The sequence below is a fragment of the Primulina eburnea genome, chromosome 9 (genome assembly GCF_022965805.1).
Source record: "Primulina eburnea isolate SZY01 chromosome 9, ASM2296580v1, whole genome shotgun sequence".
Taxonomy (NCBI): domain Eukaryota; kingdom Viridiplantae; phylum Streptophyta; class Magnoliopsida; order Lamiales; family Gesneriaceae; genus Primulina; species Primulina eburnea.
In genome coordinates, this window is record NC_133109.1 from 29,454,904 (window position 1) to 29,478,686 (window position 23,783).

Below are 23,783 nucleotides of genomic sequence, written 5' to 3' on the forward strand. Positions count from 1 at the left end.
ATGAAGGTATGAATTTGAGATGATAAATTTCGAATTTCTTGTTTTGACAAGATGATCAAAATTCAAATTTATTTCATATAAAATTATATGATTTTAATAATAATTGTGTGGAATTTGAAATAAATCTTAATGCCGCTTGAAATTTATGTCAAACACTTATCAAAGACGGTCTAATTCCAAAAAATGTTTTCATTAAAAAGACATTCTATTTCTAGTAATGAAATCTATAAAAAGTTAGACGAATACGAAGTAATTACTACAGAAATTCATCATTCAATCGCACTTGGTCAGGTTCTAAGCCAAGGCGGGATAAAAACTACGAGGACAAAGCAAAGCACCTCTTTCAAATACATGCTTGTTTCTGTTCTCCTAAAAATGAATCCTGCATTTTTTAAATTCTTTTTTGCCCCTAAAAATAACACTTTTACAAGAAAAATAAACAAAAATTGGTGGCTATAACAATATCAGCCTCATTTATCATCTTCCTCCAAGACAATGGGAAGCTCCACATCTTGATTGCTCCTCTTTATTTTCAGCACTACTTTATCTCCGATATTATACTCATCAAATGCTCTGTACAACTCTGCTCTACTCCTTACCTGAAATTGTATGTAACCAAAAGTCAAAGATCCCCTCGACTTATACTCCGAATAGCAAAAACTTATTACTGCTGAATCGATGGGTTTCATGAACAGTAGCAGAGTTTCTGGATAAAAAATAAGATAAAAGAAGATACCAGTCTGTCATTGACTGCCAAGATTATGTCCCCAAGTACAATTTTACCGGCGAAACCTCTTGTCGTGGGAAGAATCCCGGCCTTAGCTGCTTGGCTATTACTTGGAACCTATAGGATTGCAAAAGGTTTACCAAAATAAAAGTAGTTGGATTAGTGAAATTTGGATTTGCAGGGGCATACCAGCAAGACTAGAGCTCCATTTCGAACATTTAGTTGATTTGCAATCAAGTCTGGCGCAATGTCTATGTTCAAACCAGCCCGAAAAACCTGGAACAAAGGGTTAGTTTTTTCACTATCAGAAACTCTAAAATCATAAAAAGCTCTGAATATGTGCAAGAAGAAAACTACATACTTTGCCAAACTGGATAAGCTGTGGAACAATCTTTCCCACAGTAGATGAAGGGATTGCAAACCCGACACCCGCTGATGTCCCTGTTGTGTCCCGAGAAAAGTAGGGTCGGTTCTGAGTCATATTTCAGATATTTACAACAGGCAATATTCAGTAAAAATAGAGGAAAAAACTTGCCTGTCTGAGTAAATATTGCAGTGTTTATTCCAACTAAGTATCCTTTGGAATTTAATAAAGGACCGCCACTGAAATATCACAAAAAATGAAATGTGCAAGAGATGAAGCGAATTTTTCGAGGCCAAGTTCAGGAATATCTCAAATTTTAAAACCTGTTTCCTGGATTGATGGCTGCATCTGTTTGAATTCCACCTCCTATCGTTACTCCAGTTTGACTATTTATGTCTCGGTTAAGTCCACTAATGACTCCAACTGTGAGTGTGTGATCGAAACCAAAGGGATTTCCAATCGCTAAGCACTGCTGACCTACTTTCAGAGAATTTGATGGGCCAACTTTCATCGGTCTCAGTAGTTCTTTGGAGGCTTCAACCTGGTTGGAAACTAAATATATTGAGCACTTCATATAAAATTTTTAAATTTTAATCAATCGAAATGACATTTATGTTGAAAAGAAAAGGCTCTCACTACATTCACTACATTTAACATATTCAATTGCAGGATAGAACAAACAAAGGAAGTCCATTAACCTTTAAGACAGCAAGATCCTTCTTTCGATCAGCGCCGATTAACTTGCCCTCAAAATTCTTCTGCACGCTGAACAAAATAGCGGGAACGAAGAAAGGCAAGAGAACATAGCAAGAGAACATATATATAGTCAAAACGTGCACAAAGTACAAGAAGTCATGACCGGATGGTTACAGTGACAAGAAATTATAATGAAACACAGTCTTACCCATCGGAAGCAAGAATATTAACTCGAGCAACAACCTGCCCACTGCTCGGATTTCTTGATAGAGAGCTGCCAATAACTGCGCAAAACAAGAACAGACAATCAGCCTAAGTTTTTAAGCATCCATTTATTTTCCAATATGCGACATTAATAGGAAATTATCCAAATAATTTTACAAAGACCAAATTAATGCTTAGAAGTCTAAAGCAGCAACATACATATACATTACACTAAAACAGAAGTCAGGAAAAACTTAACTGTTGAAATAAATATTTTATAAGATGTAAATGTTAGAATTAGATAGGATATTATGCTTAACTATATAGGTGATTGATTTGTAGCTATAATTGTGGGATTTGATACCTACTGTAATTGTGGGATTGATTTGTAAAAGCTCTGTATATACCGTGTACAGTTGATTAAGAAAATGTGAGAGAATGTATACTTTTTTAGCATTCAAGATGGTATCAGAGACAATATTTGATCTCTCTAGATATCACATATACCAATCTTTTCAAAATCCAAAATCGTCAAACCTCTTGATCTTTGCCTGAGTCTCAAAGCATAAGAAATAAAACTAAGAAATCTGTCCTTTCCACAATTCAAGTCCTTTCTAATCAATCCAACACTTGTGCAATTCCTTTGTCTTGATCCACCGGCACACAGTTCTTTTTCCCTTTCTTTTCATACTAGCTAGCTGTCACCCATAACAACCATATCGTTTCCGCTCTAATACTTTATTACCATTTTTTTTTGCGAAAGTCAATTGCTCATAGTTAAAAAAGAATGAGCGATAAAGCTTCAGAATCTAGTGTGAATAAGTCCATTCTGGTTGTGGTTCAGTCTAAAGGAGCATTTAATGCAGGAATCGTCCTTACGGAACAAAATTATGACATATGGTCTTAACTCATAGAAATGCAAATCGCTGAAAGAGACAAGATCTCCTACATTCAGAACAAGACCAAACCACCTAAAGAATCGGTTGCAGGCTATGAAAAATGGTATGCTGAAAACCAATAGGTCAAAAGGTGGTTGTTAATGTCTCTTGTCACCGGAAATCATGAATCTTAGTTACGTCTTCCCACAGCCTATGATATCTAGGATGCTTAGTCAAAAGCATTCTATGATGGAAGTGATGAGTTACAAGCTTTCACATTGAATCAATAGGCTTTCTCATCAAAACAAAACGGGAAAATCATCTCTATTATGGGGAAATGACCGGAATTTTTCAAGAGTTGGATCATCGTGATAAAGTGGTAATGAATGACCCTGAAGATGTCAAAAAAGCCTACCAGAAATCCATCGAATGATTGAGAGTTCACATATTTCTTGCTGGTTTAGATGAAGATTTTGATCATATTCAAAGAGAAATTATGATACAGTACCAAACTTAGATAAATGTTATTCTTTGGTTCGACGAGAGGCGGTTCGTAATACCTCCTTGAAAGGAGATTCTGGAGCTCTTGAACCCAGTGCTCTGGTGGCTCGGAAGAGATCTACTCAGAGTCCACAAAATCAACCAAACTATGGGAAAACGATTAATGGTATAGAAAAGTCCTACAAATGTGATCAATGCAACAGGACAGGCCATACCAAAAATCGTTGTTTTGAGTCGGTGTGATACCCAGAATGGTGGGATCATAGTCGTTCGAAGAAAAATCAAAAGGTGCTACAGACCCTAAAAGATGTTACTTGAACAAGCCTCGACGCTGGTATTAACTTCAGATGATGGTGGTAAGTTTTTAAATATTTCTGCACCTGTTATGAGAAATACAAGGGATAATTAATTCAGATGCAACAAATCCATGACATTTGATTCTAGACAGGTATCTCCTCTTAATCGTTATAACCAAAAATTTGTCACCACTGCAGATGGGATTTCAACCCCCGTCTTTGGGGAAGGACCAATGACTTTAATAGATTCACAAAATTTGGATTCTGTTTAGTTGTTCCATCTTCAGACTATAATCTTTTGTCAGTTTCTCTGATAACCACTAACTTATCTTGTGTTGTAACCTTTTGGCCTGATTATTGTGTGTTTAAGGACATCAAAACCAAGAAGACGATTGGTTGTGGAATTAGGCGAGGGAAGCTATATTATTTGGACTTTGAATCAAAGGGTACCGAAAGCCTATGACAAGCTCTACAAGTGGGTGACTGTAGTCTGTAAGTACAACAAAAGGAAAACAACAATATGGTTATGGCATGGTCACTTGGGGCATTCTTCCTTTGGATGTATAAAAACACTTTTTCCCAGTTTATTTTCAAAAGTTGATGTTTCCAGTTTTCGGTGTGAAGTCTGTGAACTTGCGAAAAGTCGTCGTGCCTCAACTCCCTTGCGATTTAATAAAATTCCATTTCCTTTTATGCGTATTCATTTTGATGTTTGAGGTCCGTCTAAACTCACTGCTTTGGGTGAATTTCGTTGGTTTGTAACATTTAATGAAGATTGTACCAAGATGACATGACAAATGTTTATGAAATATAAAAGTGTGGTGAATTCAATATTCCAAAAGTTTCAGAAAATAGTAGAAACTCAAGATAATGCAAAAATCCAAGTTCTACATAGTGACAATGGTGGTGAACATCTTAGTAGTGAATTTCAACAGTATTTGAAAACCCAAGGAATAATTCATCACGCTACTTGTTCCTACACACCCAACAAAACGGGGTAGCAGAAAGAAAAAAAATCCACACTTATCAGAGGTTGTTCGAACTCTGTTGATTAAAGCTCATATGCCATTGTCTTATTGGGGAGAACTACTCACTTTTGTAGCTCATATAATTAATCAGGTTCCTTCCGGGGCTATCAACTTTAAAACACCATTACAGACACTCACTGAAGCAATCGTAACCCCCGATGTTCCAAATCTACCTCCTCGTGTATTTGGTTGTGTTGTGTTTGTAGACCTCCACAAGCATCAGTGCACTAAGTTAACTCCCGAAGCATTACGATGCGTCTTTGTTGGGTATGCCACACACCAAAAAGGGCACCGATGTTTTCACCCTCCAACTCATCGCTTATTTGTCGCAATGGATGCTGTATTTCATGAAGATGCCACGTATTTTTCAATGGCTGAACTTCAGGGGAGTACCAAAAGAAAATTCAGACTTTGAATTATGATAATCATGATGAGTGTACATTAGATATAGACCATAATACATCAGCAAGTGGACAAAATCAAGGAGTAAGTCTTGGCCTAAGGGGTGATGAGCATGTAACTGCCGAAGAAGTTGGTCTATCTCAATCTCAAGATGAAATCGAGTCCCTCAACAAATGATTTCTACTTCGTACGAACCACACCAATCTCTTGTTGAAGATGTTCCCGAGTCACACAAAAGACAGTTGCCACAACGTTATAATAGAGGTATTCCTAAACCCGTAAGAACCTGAATTGTCTAGCAAAGCCAAATATCCAATGAGTCATTACGTATCCAACCATCGCTTGTCAGAATCAAACAGGTCTTTTATGAATCAATTATTTGTTGTATCTTGTAACGATCATGGGTAATTAGACTGAATCAACATGGACCTCGGCCCATACACATGCACTGTTACTAATCATGGATCGTTAGGATGGTCCAGCATGAATCCTAGCTCATGCCCATGCACCGACACTTAAAAAATCTAGATACTTAAGCCTGAAGGTCCTGGGTTCAAGCGTTGGGGGGAGACGAAAGAAACCATGCTTTTTTGTAACGATCATGAGCTATTAGGCTAAACCAACACGGGCCTCGACCCATACCATGCACCACTACTTCTCATGGGTCGTAAGGATGGTCCAGCATGAGCCCTAGCCCATGACCATGCACCGCCACTCATAGAATATCCACCGCTGGAAAGTGGTTTCTTTTGCCTCTCCCAACTCTTGACCACAGGACATCCAGGAATAAGTACCTAGATTCTTAAAGTGTTGGTACCAGTTGGGCTACTAAGCTAGGGCTCATGCTGAACCATCCTAAAGATCCATGACCAGTAGTGGTGCATGGGTATAGGCCGAGGCCATGTTGGTTCAGCCTAATGGCCCATGATCGTTACATATTTATTCCTAACAGTGTACTGGAAGGCTTGATTGTGGAAAGCTGCTACGAACGACGAGTTGAAATCCCTAAAACAAATGAGACATGAGTTTGATCCCCCACCAGGAAAGAAACCAGTTGGATGTCGGAGGATTTACACAGTGAAATACAAGGCCGTCGGCATAATTGAACGCTTTAAGGCGAGACTTGTAGCCAAGGGATACACTAAGACATATGGGGTTGACTACACAGAGACATTAGCACTGGTAGCTAAAATCAACATTGTTCGTGTCCTGTTATCTTTAGTTGCAAACTTGGATTGGCTATTACAACAATTTGATGTAAAAAATGTTTTTCTACATGGTAACTTATCAGAGAAGTTTGCATGAATCTTCCACCAAGATGCATGATACATGAAAATAATAGGTACAAAGTGTGTTAAAGAAATCACTATATGGGCTAAAACAATCTTCAAGGACATGGTTTGAAAGATTTACAAAGTCTGTGTTAACCTTTGGTCACCGACATAACAATGCAGATCATACACTTTTCTTCAAAAAGAAACTGGGAAAAATCACAACACTAATTGTATATGTAGATGAGGTGGTGGTTACATGGAACGATAATAAGGAACATAAGGCCTTACAAGATTATTCGTTCAAAGAGTTTGAAATAAAATACATGGGCCTCTAAAGCATTTTCCTGGAATTGAAATATCCCGGTCTTGATAAGGAAATATATATCCCAAAGAAAATATACTCTTGATTTGTTACAAGAAAAGGGTATGACGGTGTGTCAACAACACCAGCCCAAGAAACACTAAAGCTATGTGTTGAACAAAACTAAGAACCAGCTGATAAAGGAAGATACCAAAGACTTGTAGAAAGATTGATGTATTTATCTCACACCAGACCAGACTTAGCTTATGCTTTGAGTATTCTTAGCCAGTTTATGCATAATCCGGGAAAGAAACATATGGATGCAATAATGCGAATTTTGAGGTATTTGAAGTCTGCTCCAAGAAAAGGAGTAATGTTAAAAAAAATACATACTATCGAAGCATGGAAGCGTATACTGATGCCAGTTGGGATGGATATGTGGATGGTAAGAGATCTACTTCTGGATACTTCACCTTTGTAGGAGGTAATCTAGTACATGGAGAAGTAAAAAAACAAAATGTTGTAGTCCGCTCAAGTGCAGAAATTTAATTTAGAGGTATGGCTCTTGAACTTTGTGAGGCATTATGGCTAAGACTCCTCTTGCATGATTTGTGTTATCTACCTGAGCAACCCATGCAACTATTTTGTGAGAACCCGAATTTCCAGCAGCAATGCAGAAGATGGTATTTTTCCAGCACATTAGAATCCAACAGCAAACAACAGATAAAATCCAACAGCAGACAACAAATAAAATCCAATAGCAGCAGCACGAAATTCCAACAGACAGTTACTGATTCAGCCCATGACTTTTAACTGAAACATTTAACATGGAATAAAGGTTGTTAATGTCAGATTATGGTCATTAATTGGGAGGCTAACAGTCATAATTTGGCCTACAAATAACACTCTCAGACCTCTGAATTGGGTTACACAAATCTTGAGATTACACTTGAATTTTCGAGCTAAGAGAGTGCTGATTTTCGAGGAGTAGAAACCAGTAGCAAGAACAAGCAGATTTCAAGCTTCAACCGAAACACTTTTAGCAAATTACTGTAAGTGGGCTTATGTATAGATATCTTGAAAACCGTTTGATGATTTCTGTTTTAAAGCAAAGTATAGTCTTGATTTCTGATATCTGATTTTGAAACACTGAAACTTAGTGAACTAATGGTAGTAATATATGTTCTGAACATTGTTGAATTCTGATTACTGATTAATGGTCTCATCTCTTAGAAGAGAGAACATATAGGGGACTGATATCAGTTTAGCCATGAAATTCACGAACATTCTTAGTGCTTACTTGTTAAACTTCTTATTCCTAATTACTGATTACAGGTTTCAGAACAGAAATCAGAATTATTAAACACTGAGCACGTTAGTGAATTTCATGGCTAAACTGATATCAGTCCCCTATATTTTCTCTCCTCTAAGGGGTGAGGCCAGAATCAGAATCTGAATTCAAAAATGTTCAGAATATATATTCCTACAATTAGTTCACTAGGGAGTTTCAGTGCTTCAAAATCATATATCAGAAATCAAACATACAGAACTGAACTTTAAAACAGAATTATAAAACGGATTTCAAGATATTTATATATAAGCCCACTTACTGTAATTTGCTGGAGAGTTTCGGTTGAAGTCTGGAAATAGGCTTGCTCTCGCTACTGGTTTCTACTGCCCGAAAATAAGCACTCTCTTATCTCAAATATTTCAAGTGATAACTCAAGATTTGTGTAACACCAATTCAGAGGTTTGAGGGTGTTATATATAGGCAAAATTCTGACTGTTAGCCTCCCAATTAATGGCCATAATCTGCCATTAACAATCTTTATTCAGTGTTATATGCTTCAGTTACAAGTCATGGCTGAATTAGTAACTGTCTGCTGGAATTTCGTGCTGCTGCTGCTGGATTTTATCTGCTGGAAAAATACCAGCTTCTGAAATATTAGCTTCTGCTGGAATTTTGCATTGCTGCTGGAATTTTGCATTGCTGCTGGAGTGCTAGAAATTCGGGTTCACACATCCCTCCTTCCTTATGAGAAGTTTCGTCCTAGAAACTTGGCTATGCATGATCTTCAAAAAAATAAGGGTAATGTGCTAGCATCTTCTCTTCAAACTCCCAAGTAGCTTCTCTTTCGGTATGGTTGGACCATTGTACTTTGACATATGGAATAGTTCGTCGCCTCAATACTTGGTCTTTGCTATCCACAATTCGAATTGGAATCTCTTCATATTTCAGTCCTTCGTTTAAATTTCCATCAACCAACAGTGGTCCAGCTTCAAGAATATGACTAGGGTCAGAAATATATCTCCTCAGCTGCGAGACGTGGGATACATTGTGAATTCTTGACATGTCGGGTGGAAGTGCTAATCTATAAGCAATTGTTCCCACTTTCTCAAGAATTTCAAATGGTCCGACGTATCTGGGATTCAGTTTCTCAGCCTTATTGAATCGGATTACACCCTTCATGGGTGACAATTTCACATATGCCTTCTCTCAAACTTCAAATTCAATGGGTCTTCTTTTCATGTCAGCCCAGTTTTTCTGTCGATCTTGGGCAGCTTTTAGTCGCTCTTTGATCATAGCAACTTTATCCGCTGTTTGTTGGATCAGTTCGGGTCCCACAATGGCTTTTTCCCCTACTTCATCCCAATACAGTGGTGATCGACACTTTCGTCCATAAGCTTCGTATGGTGTCATTCCAATACTACTGTGGTAACTATTATTGTATGCGAACTCGATAAGGGCAGATGTTCGCTCCAATTACCACTGAAGTCTAGCGCACATGCTCTCAGCATATCTTCTAGAGTTTGAATGGTCCTCTCTGTTTGGCCATCGGTCTGAGGGTGATATGCCGTACTAAGAGTAACCTTAGTCCCCATAGCTTGTTGAAAGCTCTTCCAAAATCGAGATGTAAATCTAGGATCTCTGTCTGACAGTATGCTAGCTGGAACTCCATGCAATCGTACGATCTCATTCATGTACAATGTGGCTAGCTTGTCCAAATTATAATTCATGCGGACAGGTAAAAAATGCGCAGATTTTGTGAGTCTATCTACGATTACCTATATTCCGTCATGACATTGTCTCGTCTTTGGTAAACCCACTACGAAATCCATAGAAATATGCTCCCATTTCCATTCTGGAATTTCTAGAGGTTGTAGAAGTCCTCCAGGTCTTTGGTGCTCTGCCTTGACTTGCTGGCACACGTGACACTTGGAAACATACATTGCCGCGTCTTTCTTCATTCCACTCCACCAAAAAATTTTCTTCAAATCTCTGTACATCTTGGTACTGCCAGGATGGACTGAAAATTTCGACTTATGTGCCTCAGACATTACTTCTTGTCGAAGGTTATCGATGTCTGGTACGCACAATCGTCCTTTCATCCACAAGATTCCTTTGTCATCCGTCTCGAAATCTGGTGATATCTCTTCTATAACCTGCTCTTTTAGTTTCACCAAAGCAGAATCTCTATCTTGACTCATTTTGATGGCCTCTCGAAGACATGGTTGTGCTGATAGTGATGTCAGGATTACTTTGTTCATATCCTTCCGACTCAAGGCGTCAGCTACCTTGTTTGCTTTGCCTGAGTGGTAGCTTATTGTCAAGTCGTAGTCTTTCATGAGTTCAATCCACCGTCTCTGCCTCATGTTTAACTCTTTCTGAGTGAACAAGTACTTAAAGTTTTGGTGATCCGTGAAAATCTCACACTTGGCTCCATAAAGATAATGTCTCCAAATCTTTAGTGCAAATACCACGGCTGCTAGCTCGAGGTCATGTGTTGGGTAATTCTGCTCATACGGCTTCAACTGCCTCGATGCGTATGCAATCACCCTTCCCTCTTGCATGAGTACACATCCTAAACCTCCTTTAGATGCATCACTGTAGATGGTAAAGTCTTTGCCTTCCATAGGTAATACCAACACTGGCGTGGACGTCAGCTTCTTCTTCAAAGTCTCGAAGCTTTGCTCACATTTTTCACTCCATTGAAACTTAGTTCTTCTGTGTGAGCTTGGTGAGAGGTATGGCTATTGAGGAGAATCCTTCAACAAATTTTCGATAATAGCATGCTAATCCCAAGAAGCTTCGAATTTCTGTAACATTCTTTGGTTTAGGCCAATCTGAGATTGCCTCTACTTTCTTAGGGTCCACAGATACTCCTGCTGTTGATATTATGCGTCCCAAGAATGTGACGCTCTATAGCCAAAGTCGCATTTCTTGAACTTGGCGTACAGTTCCTTTTCTCTCAGCGTCTGGAGGGTGAGACGAAGATGTTCTTTGTGGTCTTGTTCACTTGACGAATATACTAGAATATCGTCGATGAATACCACAACAAACTTGTCAAGAAATGGCTTGAACACTATGTTCATGCGATCCATGAATACTGCCGGAGGGTTTGTCAATCCTGAACGGCATCACCATGAACTCATAATGTCCATACCTTGTTCGGAAGGCTGTCTTCGGAATATCATCCGTCTTGACCTTGAGTTGATGGTAGCCTGACCTTAAGTCGAGCTTGGAAAAGACTGTAGCTCCCTTGAGTTGGTCAAACAAGTCATCTATTCTTGGAAGCGGATGCTTGTTTTTGATTGTGATCTTATTCAGCTCTCTGTAATCAATACACATTCTCATGCTTCCGTCTTCTTCTTTACAAATAGGACAGGAGCTCCCCACGGAGATGCACTTGGTCGGATTTGCTTCTTATCCAACTGTGAAAAATATTGAGAGAAAAACGTGTACCTTTCATTGAAACTAATACATGTATTTATAGTTACAATGGATATCAAATCCCAACTATTAAGGAGAAACAAATATTAGAAAATATTATCCCTACCAAATAGAAAATATTACCCTACCAAATTTACAAGATTATCATATCCTATCACATCAATACAACTTATTGATATCAATTTAAATTCCCATCAGATTTATCGTAATCTACACTCCCCCTCAAGCTTGGTTATAGATGTTGATGAGACCAAGCTTGCCAACGAGAAGTTCATGAGTCTGTTCTGAAAGTCCTTTTGTAAGTAGATCAGCTAGCTGATGAGAAGTAGGAACATATTCAACACTTAGAATTCCTTCTTCGAGTTTTTGTTTAATGAAATGCCGATCAACTTCAACATGTTTAGTTCTATCATGGTGAACAGGATTGTGAACGATGCTGATAGTTGATTTATTGTCACAGAATAACCTCATAGGACCTTCAAACTCTATCTTTAGTTCTTTCATTATTCTTTTAATCCAAATGAGTTCACATACTCCATCGGCCATAGCTCTATACTCGGCTTCAGCACTACTTCTTGCAACAACTGACTGTTTCTTGCTGCGCCATGTCACTAGATTTCCCCATACAAGTGTACAATAACCCGAAGTTGACTTTCTATCAGTGATAGATCCAGCCCAATCAGAATCAGTGAATGCAGTGACCCTTCTATCATTAGTTTTCTCAAGAAATAATCCTCTTCCTGGAGTTTTTTTAAGATATCTCAAAATTCTGTATACTGCATTAAGATGACCTTGGCAAGGTGAATGCATGTATTGGCTTACTAAGCTCACTGCAAAGGCAATATCAGGACGAGTATGTGAGAGGTAAATGAGTTTTCCAACAAGACGCTGATAACTCTCTCTATCCACCGGTCCACCCTCAAACATTTTTCCTTTGTTCCCTGGGTCAATAGGTGTATGACTTGGTTTACACCCAACATACTTGTTTCCTTCAGGAGATCTATAGTGTATTTTCTTTGAGAGACATAGATTCCTTTTTTGCTCCTAGCGATTTCCATACCTAGAAAATACTTAACTGTTCCAAGATCTTTGACTTCGAATTGTTTTGCCATCATCAACTTAATCATCTCCATTTCATCATTGTTATCTCCAGTGACAATGATGTCATCAACATACACTATGAGAATGGTGATTTTTCCTTTTTCAGAATGTTTAAAGAAGAGTGTATGATCTGCTTGTCCCTGAACATATCCTAATTTTTTGATTACTTGAGAGAATTTTTCAAACCAGGCACGAGGTGACTGCTTCAACCCATAAAGAGATTTGTTAAGTTTGCAAACAGTCTGACTCACCAACCTTTCTTCAAATCCCGGAGGTTGACTCATGTAAACTTCCTCTTCAAGATCCCCGTTCAGAAATGCATTTTTTATATCCAATTGGTGCAATGGCCAATCAAGATTTGCTGCCAAGGATAACAGAATTCGAATAGTATTGATTTTGGCAACAGGAGCAAACGTTTCAGTATAATCAATGCCATATGTTTGAGTGAAGCCTCTAGCCACAAGTCGGGCCTTGTATCTTTCAATCGAGCCATCTGCCCTATATTTAACAGTAAATACCCATTTGCATCCCACTGTAGTTTTTCCTTGTGGTAATTCGACCAGATTCCAAGTATTATTCATTTTCAAGGCCTTCATTTCCTCAAGGACGGCATTTCTCCATTCAGGCATAACAAGTGCCTCTTGGACAGACCCGGGAATTATTGTACTAGACAATCTTGAGGTAAAGGCACGAAATGATGAAGATAAATTTGAGTAAGATACAAAATTTGAGATAGGATGTTGGGTACAAGATCTCTTACCTTTTCTGACTACTATAGGTAGATCAAGGTCAAGGGTAGTATTTGACTGAGGATCCACTACGGGTTCATCCTCTTGACTGTTGTTAGGATTCACAATGTCTTTAGTTGCCCGAGGTTTGTTCCGTCTTGAGTAGACTTTTAACTCTTGTGACAGTGTTGATCCTTCCTCTTTCCTGTATTGGGATATGTGCCTGAGAATCTGTGTGAGAATTTTGAGGAGAGTTTGTGTCTAGTGTTCGAGGAGAATTTTAAGATAGAGTTTGTGTCTAGTGTTCGAGGAATCTCAAGGAGTGGATTACATATGGGAAGAGATGGAGTATCCCACCAAGATTCTGTTTATAGGCCATGTTAAGATTGGAACTTGGACCTAACTCAACCCCAAAAGCTAGCTCAAGGGGGGAGGATTGTCCAAGTCCATATATACAACTCCCAGATTATTTAACAACCGATGTAGGACAATTAACACACCCCTCTCACGCCCAGGAATGAACATCTGGAGCGTGGAGTTTACAAATGACCCAATTATAGGCAGAACGAGTGGCCTAATTATAGGCAGTCCAACAACACATAACGGTGGAACCTGGCTCTGATACCATGTGAAAAATATTGAGAGAAAAAACTTGCACCTTTCATTGAAAACTAATACATGTATTTATAGTTACAATGGATATATCAAATCCCAACTATTAAGGAGAAACAAATATTAGAAAATATTATCCTACCAAATAGAAAATATTACCCTACCAAATTTACAAGATTATCATATCCTATCACATCAATACAACTTATTGATATCAATTTAAATTCCCATCAGATTTATCGTAATCTACACCAACAATTCTTGAAGTTGTTCTTTGAGTTCTTTCAACTCTGCCGGAGCCATTCGGTATGGTACTTTTGAGATTGGTGTAGCATTGGGCACTAAATTAATCTCAAATTCCACTTCACGGTCGGGAAGTTCGCCAGGGAGTTCTTCAGGAAAGACATACGGAAATTTTTGTACTACCGGAATCTCTTCTAACGTACGTGTGGTTTCTTTCTTTACCTCGCTTGACATAGTCAGGTAAACTTCTTCTCCATTTTTCATGGTTTTCCAAGTTTGAGAAGCAGAAAGAAGAGTCTTTCGTTCTTTTGTCTTACCATGAAATAGAAGTTTCTCTTGGTGTGGAGCTTGGATGGATACTATCTTTCCATGACAGTCTACTAAAGCACGATTCTTGGCTAACCAATCCATTCCAAGAATTACATCGAATTCCACCATGTTTAGTTGGATTAGGTTTGCCTTGAAATTCTGATCTTCTATGAGAACACTAATATCCCGATATAGAGTACGAGTTTCTAAAATTCGATTTCCAGGAGTTGCTACTATATATGGTTCTTCTAAGTTATCGGGCTTAGCTCCTAACTTCTTGGCAAATCTCTTAGACATGAAGGAATGCGTAGCACCACAATCAAATAACACATAAGCAGGTATATTATTGATTAGAATGATACCAGCTACGACATCATTTGAGTTGTCGGCCTCTTCTTGGGTGATAGCATAAACTCGAGCATTTGGCTTGTTCTCCTTAAGCTTTTTTTTAGTTGTTCCTCCTGCTGGTCCACTCCTTGGATCTAGAAGAGGACATTGAGCAATGCGATGGTCCATCTTTCCACAATGGAAACAAGCCCCAGAATTCCTACGACATTCACCAGTGTGTGTGAATCCACAAGTTTGACACTTGACTCCTTCTTTGCTTGATCGAGAACAAGTGGTTCCTTTGGATGGAGCACTGGTAAATTGGTTGCTTGAAAACCTAGGCCTCTTGAATTGCTGGCCCGGTTGGTATTGGCTTGGCTGAGGACGTTTGAGTTTGTTCTCGCCTTCACGCCTCTTGATGTCATTCTCAACCCTGATAGCGGCTCCCATCAATTCATCAAAACTATTGGGCTCTATAACGGCAAAGGCAGATTGAATACGGCTGTTCAATCCCTTCTTGAAGCGATGCATCTTCAAGGCCTCGTCTCCCATGATGGTTGGGGAGTAAGTTCCCAATGAGTGGAACTTAGACGAATACTCCACCACTGTCATGTTTGGTTCTTGAACCAAGCTTTCAAATTCTGTCAGCTTCTGCACTCGAACTGCTGTCGGAAAGTACTGCCTCAGGAATGCCTCTCGGAACCTTTGCCAGGTGATAGGTCTCGTTCCTCGCATAGCTGGTGAGACTCCTTCCCACCATTTGGCTGCTCTATCCACAAGAGAAGGTGTAATCACATCTACCTTGATCGCTTGTGGAACCTCAAGTAGTGGAAGATAGTTCTCCACCTCCTTCATCCAAATTTGTCCGACATCAGGATCGGAGCTTCCATCGAAATTTGGGACTCTTGCTCTTCGGAGAGCCTCATAGTGCTGCTTAGTCCCATTCTGAGCAGGAGGCGGTGGCGGTGGCTGGTTAGCATTAGGGTTCACTAACCCTTGTAGCGTGGTTGCCACAATCGTGGCTATAGCCATCAAGTCCACCTGACTGAGGCCAACTGCTGGTGGTGGTTGTGGTGGTTGTTGTGCATCCTCATCATTGCGGTTATTGTTGCAGTTGCCGTAGCGAGGATTGCGATTGTTTCTAACTGGTCGTCCGTCCATTTCCTGTAAATAAGAAAGTTCTAAGGTTGATGGCAGAATAGAGACTAAATAAAGGAAGCAAAATGATTGAGTAATTGCTCAAAAAAGTAAATCTGAAACCAATGGATAGAAATAAATTTTATTGATTTCCACAAGAAAATACAATTACAACGAAACATCGAAATTGAAAACAGAAATGCGGGGAACAAGTAATATTACAAAGAAAACCACTACTGATGTTCTAATCTATCACTTCTCCTAATCCCAAATCCATAGGGTCCTCTTCGATTTCTTCTTCTTCGGGATCCTCCTCAGGTTCGTCTTGGTTGGCTACTACTACTTGTAAGTGTTCAATATGACCATACAGAACGGCATTCTGGTCACTAAGAACTTCAACAGTACTCTGCAACTCATGAATCTGTGCATCAGTCTGTTCACTATACTGATTATGCTGGTGTACGAGTTGATGATTTTGATCCTTGAGTATTTGGATCTTCTCAACCAGTGTATCACGTAACTCGATGAATTCTGCCACAGTCTCTTGGGAGGTTTCAAATTCTTCTCGAGTCTTCCTATTTCTCTATTCTGCTTCATGCAGATAGTAAGCATATCGTTGAACATCACACCTCAAGTGTGATGATCGACGCTCTAACTCGTCTTTGTCCAGCTCTAGACAGTAGTTAAGCTCTTTTAGTTTCTCTAACTTCCTCTCTAAGATCTTAATGTAGCTACTCTGGTCAGCCATATCCTACATCCAAAACATGAGAGTGAAGATTCAGAAATGATATCAAAAATACAGGTCGAGTTATAGACTAATACTGGAATGAACAGAATCGATACTGCCTATATCTTTAATAGAAGAACTAGCTCAAAAAAATTTTCGGTCTCAGAATTCCGTGAAAAATTTACTAAAATTCCTTCACATCAAGAACATTAATGGTACCAAGTTTGGTGTAAAAATGCTAAACCATTTGGAAATGAAAATTCTTTAAAGTTTGGAAAAGTTGGGAAATTTTACGGAAATGATGATATCACTATTTTAACGAAGGATTTTGGGGTTCGTCGGCGGTGCTGGAACGACCGAATCGTTCTAGGTTAGGTTCTCCTCATCGAGAGCTTTCCAACGCCTACTTTTAATGGTAAAAATTCCTCCTGGATCAAAAGTTATGGCCGTTTGAAGTTTGCGCGAAAAACACCTCAACTTCCATGCCATTTGCAAGGTCTACTGCACGCGCTTGCTGGAATATACTATCTACTGTCATTCTGATGCTACTGCAATCAGTCTGCTGCCTTTCCAGCACTGTCTACTGTTTTTCAGCACTGCTAAAACCAGTCTGCTGCATTCCGAGTCTACTGACTCAGTCTTCTGCATTCAGATCTACTGATTTCGTCTACTTGTTCTGGTTTCGGGCTACTGTTTTGGGTCTACTGAAATTATTTTTTTTTTAGACATGCTACTGTATTCTGATTTGTTCCCTTACTGATTTTCCTAACTGTACGTAGTTAGTCTCATTTCAGTAGTTTATTACAGTAGCTTATTTTCAGTAGTCTATTACAGTAGCTTATTTTCAGTAACTTTCAGAACTTATTTTCAGAAGTATATCAGAACTTATTATTTCTAGTTCGTCCTCCCCAGATTATGAAACCTTGTTTGCTCTGGTACCACTTCAATGTCACGCCCCGGGATGGGGGTTGGTTGACACCGGCGTTGCTCTCCAATTTACATTCGAAAACAACAAGCCTCAGATGTACAGAATTCAGAAATCAGTCTTTTTATTCATAATACGAAATAAATCAATTGTCTGTTACAACTCGAATACTAATGTTTTACAGCGGAAATGTAAAACCAGACGTAACAATGTCTGAACAGATGCAGCGGAATTAATATAAACATAAACTGAGAACAATAGTCTTCTTCACCAGCCCCAGAACTGGATCTGCTCTTCTTCTTTTAATATTTCTTCCTCGTTCTTATCTGAGATGGGTTTGGTGGGTGCGTGATATGATTGTCACTCAGTAAGCAGGGGCGGGAAGAACTCCCAGTTTTCGAAATCATTTTCAACAGAAACAGTAATACAATAATATACAGAAACTCATCTTTTCAGAACAGAAATCAGAATTCAGAAATCACAGGTTTCAGAACAGAAATCAGGATTAGTAAGCACTGAACACGTTAGTGAATTTCATGGCTAAACTGATATCAGTCCCCTATATGTTCTCTCCTCTAAGGGGTGAGCCCAGAATCAGAATCAGAATTCAGAAATGTTCAGAATATATATTCCTACCATTAGTTCACTAGGGAGTTTCAGTGCTTCAAAATCATATATCAGAAATCAAACATACAGAACTGAACTTTAAAACAGAATTATCAAACGGATTTCAAGATATTTATATATAATCCCACTTACTGTAATTCGCTGGAGAGTTTCGGTTGAAGTCTGGAAATAGGCTTGCTCTCGCTACTGGTTTCTACTGCCCGAAAATAAGCACTATCTTATCTCAAATATTTCAAGTGATAACTCAAGATTTGTGTAACACCAATTCAAGGTTTGAGGGTGTTATATATAGACAAAATTCTGACAGTTAGCCTCCCAATTAATGGCCATAATCTGCCATTAACAATCTTTATTCCGTGTTAAATGCTTCAATTACAAGTCATGGCTGAATTAATAACTGTCCTGTCTGCTATTGAATGTTATAGGCTTACTGATTCTATTCATTCCAGTACTTGTCTATAACTTGACCTATACTCTTGAGATCACTTCTGAACCTTGACTCTCATGTTTGGATGTAGGATATGACTGACCAAAGTAGCTACATTAAGAGCTTAGAGAGGAAGCTAGAGAAACTTAAGGAGCATAACTACTGCCTAGAGCTGGACAAAGACGAGTTAGAGCGTCGAGCAGAACACTTGAGGTGTGATGTTCAACGATATGCTCACTATCTGCATGAAGCAGAAGAGAGGAATAGGAAGACTCAAGAAGAGTTTGAGACCTCTCAAGAGACTGTTGCCGAATTCATTGGGTTACGTGACACCTTGGTTGAGAAGATCCAAGTGCTTAAGGATCAAAATCACCAACTCGTGTACCAGCATAATCAGTATAGTGAACAGACTGATGCTCAGATTCAAGAACTGCAGAACACTGTTGAAAATCTTAGCGACCAGAATGCAGTTCTGCATGGTCGTATCGAACATCTGGAAGCAGTAGTAGCCAATCATGAAGAAGAACCCGAAGAGTATCCCGAAGAAGAAGAAGAAGTTGAAGAGATCTTATGGATTTGGGATTAGGAGAAGTGATAGATTAGAACAGCAGTAGTAGTTTTCCTTGTAGTGACACTTGTTCCAATTGCAATTCTGTTTAAATTTTCGAAGATCGGTTGTAATTGCACTTTTGTGGAAATCAATAAAAATTATTTCAATCCATTGGTTTCATATTTAAACTTTGAGAAATTACTCTATCATCGTGCTTCATTTGTGTAGTCCATATTCTGCCCACAACCTTAGAGCTTTCATATTTGTAGGAAATGGACGGAAGGCCAGTGAGAAACAACCGCAAGCCTAGATATGGAAACCGCAATAATAACCGCAACGATTAGGATGCACAACAGCAACAACCACCACAACCATCACCAGCAGTTGGCCTCAGTCAGGTGGACTTGATGGCTATAGCCACGATTGTGGCAACCACGCTACAAGGGTTAGTGAACCCTAATGCTAACCAGTCACCGCTACCACCTTCAGCTCAGAATGGGACTAAGCAACACTATGAGTCTCTCAGAAGAGCAAGAGTTCCAAACTTCGACGGAAGCTCCGATCCTGAGGTCAGATAGAATTGGATGAAGGAGGTGGAGAACCATCTTCGACTACTTGAGGTTCCACAAGAGGTCAAGGTAGATGTGATTACATATTTTCTTGTGGACAAAGCAGCCAAATGTTGGGAAGGAGTCTCACCAGCTATGGTAAGGACGGGACATATCACTTGGCAAAGGTTCCGAGAGGCATTTCTGAAGCAATACTTCCCGACAGCAGTTCGAGTGCAGAAGCTGTCAGAATTTGAAAGCTTGGTTCAAGAACCAAATATGACAGTGGTAGGAGTATTCATCCAAGTTCCACTCATTGGGAACTTACTCCCCAACCATCATGAGAGACGAGGTCTTGAAGATGCATCGCTTCAAGAAGGGATTGAATAGTTGTATTCAATCTGCCCTTACCGTTATCGAGCCCAACAGTTTTGATGAATTGATGGGAGCCACCATCAGGGCTAAGAATAACATTAAGAGGCGTGAAGGTGAGAACAAACTCAAACATCCTCAGTCAAGCCAGTACCAACAGGGCCAACAATTCAAGAGGCCTAGGTTTTCAAGCAACCAATTCACCAGTGAGCCGGCCAGAGGAACAACTCCTTCTCAATCAAACAAAGAGGGAGTCAAGTGCCAATCTTGTGGATTCACTCACACTGGAGAATGTCACGCCCCGGGACGGGGGTTGGTTGACACCGGCGTTGCTCTCAAATTTACATTCGAAAACAACAAGCCTCAGAAGTACAAAATTCAGAAACCAGTCTTTTTATTCATAAATACTGAATAACTCAATGTCTGATAGAAACTCAAATGTTTTACAGCGGAAATGTAAAACTGAACATAATACTGTCATAACAGATGCAGCGGAATCTAATTACATAAATCATAACTGAGAAAAATAACATGTCTTCTTCACCTAGCCCCAGAACTGATGTTGTTCTTCTTCTTCTAACAATTCTTCATCGCTCTTATCTGATATAGATTTGGTGGGTGAGTGATATGGTTGTCACTCAGTAAGCGGGGGCGGGAATAACTCCCAGTTTTCGAAATCATTTTCATTCAGAAACAGTAATACGAATAATGTACAAAGATTCTTATTTTCATGACAGGAATCAGTATTCAGTATTCAGAAATCATTAATCAGTATTCAGAAATCAGTAATCAGTATTCAGTAATCAATCAGAAGTTTAACAAGTAAACACTGAGCACGTTCGTGAATTTCATGGCTAAACTGATATCAGTCCCCTATATGTTCTCTCCTCTAAGGGATGAGGCCAGTAATCAGAATTCAGTAATGTTCAGAATATATATTCCTACCATTAGTTCACTAAGTTTCAGTGCTTCAAAATCAGATATCAGAAATCAAGACTATACTTTGCTTTAAAATAGAAATCATCAAACTGTTTTCAAGATATCTATACATAAGCCCACTTACAGTAATTTGCTAAAAGTGTTTCGGTTGAAGCTTGAAATCTGCTTGTTCTTGCTACTGGTTTCTACTTCTCGAAAATCAGCACTCTCTTAGCTCGAAAATTCAAGTGATAATCTCAAGATTTGTGTAACCCAATTCAGAGGTCTGAGTGTGTTATTTATAGGCCAAATTATGACTGTTAGCTCTCCAATTAATGACCATAATCTGACATTAACAGCCTTTATTCCATGTTAAATGCTTCAGTTACAAGTCATGGGCTGAATTAGTAATTGTCTGCTGGAATTTCGTGCTGCTGCTGCTGGATTTTATTTGTTGTCTGCTGCTGGATTTTATCTATTGTTTGCTTGCTGGATTCTAATCTGCTGGAAAAATACCAGCTTCTGCATTGCTGCTGGAATGCTGGAAATTCGGGTTCTCACATATTTTGTGACAACAAAGTAGCTTGTGACATTGCTCACAATCCAGTAAAACATGATCGTGCAAAGCATGTCGAGGTGGATAGATTTTTTATCAAGGAAAAGTTGGATTATGAAGATTGTGGAATTACCTATGATTCGTTCAGATTATCAGTTGGCTGACATTCTCACCAGAACAGTCTCAAGTCGAGAATTCTCAAGATTTTAAGACAAGTTGGGATTGTGAGATATCTATACTCCAACTTGACGGAATTAGAATTAGATAGGATATTATGCTTAATTATAGATGATTGAGTTGTACCTATAATTGAGGGATTTGATACCTGTTGTAATTGTGGGACTGATTTGTAAAAACTCTATATATGCTGTGTAAAGTTGATTAAGAAAATGTGAGAGAATGTATACTTTTTTAGTGTTCAAGAGTAACTACCGTGATAATTTGTCACGATGTGACCTTGCTCATCCCATACCACTCCTGAACCATTTCCTTCAGGAATCTGCATGTTTATAACCTCTTTATTTTTGCAGTAATATCTCAACTGAAACTAACACGAAGATGAGGTGTTTCACAGTAAGCATAAACAGAAAACATATTACCTCCACAGTGCCTGTGATATTGAGTTGTGGCCGCAAGTTTACATCAAATATGTTGACAACACTGTAAGTATTCCTCTCAAAGAGTTCAACGATTCTTTCCTGCCAAGTTTACACTTATCAATTCACCTGCCATACAAAGTGTGAAATTTACAAGTAGATAAAATTATAAGAGGAATAACTCAAGAGCTTGCGAAATCAACCTCTGTGGGGAAAAGAGCCCCGGATGGGAAAACCTTAGGTGTCACTTGTTCAATTGTCACAGATGAATCTACCAAAGCATATGCTGCATCGCAAAATAATATAGCCCAATATACAAAAGCAGTGTTAATTAAAAAGGATTCTCAAATGCAATTGAGGGAGCTTGTAGGAAGTTGCAGTTTTCTATAAATTACACAGCAAATTTTAGGGGCAGCCCAATGTACGTCATGTTGGATATCCAACATTGGCTTAATTACACATAAAGTCATAAACAATAATCATGCGTTACAAACTATCAAACACGGCTAAGTTGAATGAACATACTTCTATCAGCAGATAAAAAGCACACTGAAAAATTAAAAAAGATTTTCAAGAAAATCTTATAAATTTAGAAGACCAACCACACGGATAAAAGGGTCATAGATTGTTATGGATTCCGGTACATTTCGGCTTCTTCGTCTAATTCTTAATGATTCAAGATGAGTTACTAGGCAATGGTTTTTCATCTGTCCGTTCCACCCAACATGTAAACCATGCTTGTAAACCAAAAAAAACTAACAAATTTGAAGCTTTTGAGTAAAAAGGAAGGAGATGAGTATCGGAAGCAAGGAAAGGACGAACCTGAATAGTACCTTGATGGACGAAGACAGAAATAAAAAGACGTTCCCATTAACAAACGAGTAAACAGCATTCTACGGGTAGTGAAAGCCATGTCTTCATCATCAACCTTATCGCCCAAAATCAAGTCTTCTTTCCCAAATCTCCATCTTTATCATCAGCCCTTCCAAGCACAAAAACATAAAAGAACCCATCAAATTTAAGCCAACAAGAACGCATCTAAATGTACGAGTTTGAGCAAATTACCATGGAATCTGAAGGGGAAGACGAGAAACGGAGTTGAGACAGAGCTTGCGGCGGCCCATTAAACGGAGATGCTTCTTGGGGATAGCACCGGCTGGAGATCTTCGTTTGGCATGGCAGCGATGAGTTTTCCGAGGAGGAATTACACAGCTGCATGCGGTAATTGCTTGCATTTTCGAGAAAGGCTTAGTAGATGAAGACTCGGATGAGTGACGAGTGGTGGCGGAACCTGAGAAGATAAATGGCGGATAGCCAGATTTTCGAAAATAAAGTCGCTTAATGGTGGCAGCGAGTTCAGTTGAAACTGGATAGAATTGGACGAAATGCCACGAGGTAATGGTGAATCATCGAACTTTTTGGAAAAATCAGGAAAATGGACAGCGCAAGAAAAAAGATCAAAAGGTGTAATCGCGGCGATTTTCCTGCGGTTCCTGCTCTAGGGAAACCCGAAACCGAGTGGGTTTGAAATCTAATTTTCGTGTAATAAAAAAAAATCTAATTTTTGTGTCCATGTAATAAAAAAAATCTAATTTTTGTGTTCAAATTTGAGTTGGGGGATTTTTTTAATCTTTGAATTTATTTCGATGATAATTAGGGGTGGGCATAAAACTCGAA

The 23,783-nt window shown here is 39.0% G+C and overlaps 1 protein-coding gene across 2 annotated transcripts; it reads right to left on the reverse strand.

Moving 5' to 3' along the window:
• Positions 1 to 241: 241 nt before the first annotated feature.
• Positions 242 to 23,572, reverse strand: LOC140841512 (protease Do-like 8, chloroplastic). Of its 2 annotated transcripts, none has more exons than XR_012120214.1 (13): positions 23,172 to 23,572; positions 22,929 to 23,088; positions 22,310 to 22,392; positions 22,110 to 22,208; positions 21,943 to 22,009; positions 1,996 to 2,071; positions 1,790 to 1,856; positions 1,415 to 1,632; positions 1,263 to 1,330; positions 1,089 to 1,168; positions 917 to 1,003; positions 737 to 830; positions 242 to 599 (listed from the first exon to the last, which is right to left on the reverse strand). XR_012120214.1 is itself a non-coding variant. In XM_073208999.1 (13 exons), the coding sequence occupies exons 2-13, from the start codon at positions 23,017 to 23,019 to the stop codon at positions 471 to 473; spliced, it is 1,173 nt and encodes a 390-aa protein (XP_073065100.1). In that variant the 5' UTR covers positions 23,020 to 23,088; positions 23,172 to 23,566; the 3' UTR covers positions 242 to 470. The 2 variants fall into 2 exon arrangements, 1 of the variants encoding a protein (XP_073065100.1); XM_073208999.1 differs by having other exon boundaries at positions 737 to 844; positions 23,172 to 23,566.
• Between the last annotated feature and the right edge of the window lie 211 nt (positions 23,573 to 23,783).

What these genes read in the sequence shown, in the direction of transcription:
- LOC140841512 (XM_073208999.1), bottom strand. Translation starts at nt 23,019, where the DNA reads ATGGCTTTCACTACCCGTAGAATGCTGTTTACTCGTTTGTTAATGGGA. An exon ending in ATATCACAGGCACTGTGGAG is followed by an intron (nt 22,010 to 22,109) that starts GTAATATGTTTT and finishes ATAAACATGCAG; the next exon opens with ATTCCTGAAGGAAATGGTTC. An exon ending in GCCATCAATCCAGGAAACAG is followed by an intron (nt 1,331 to 1,414) that starts GTTTTAAAATTT and finishes GTGATATTTCAG; the next exon opens with TGGCGGTCCTTTATTAAATT.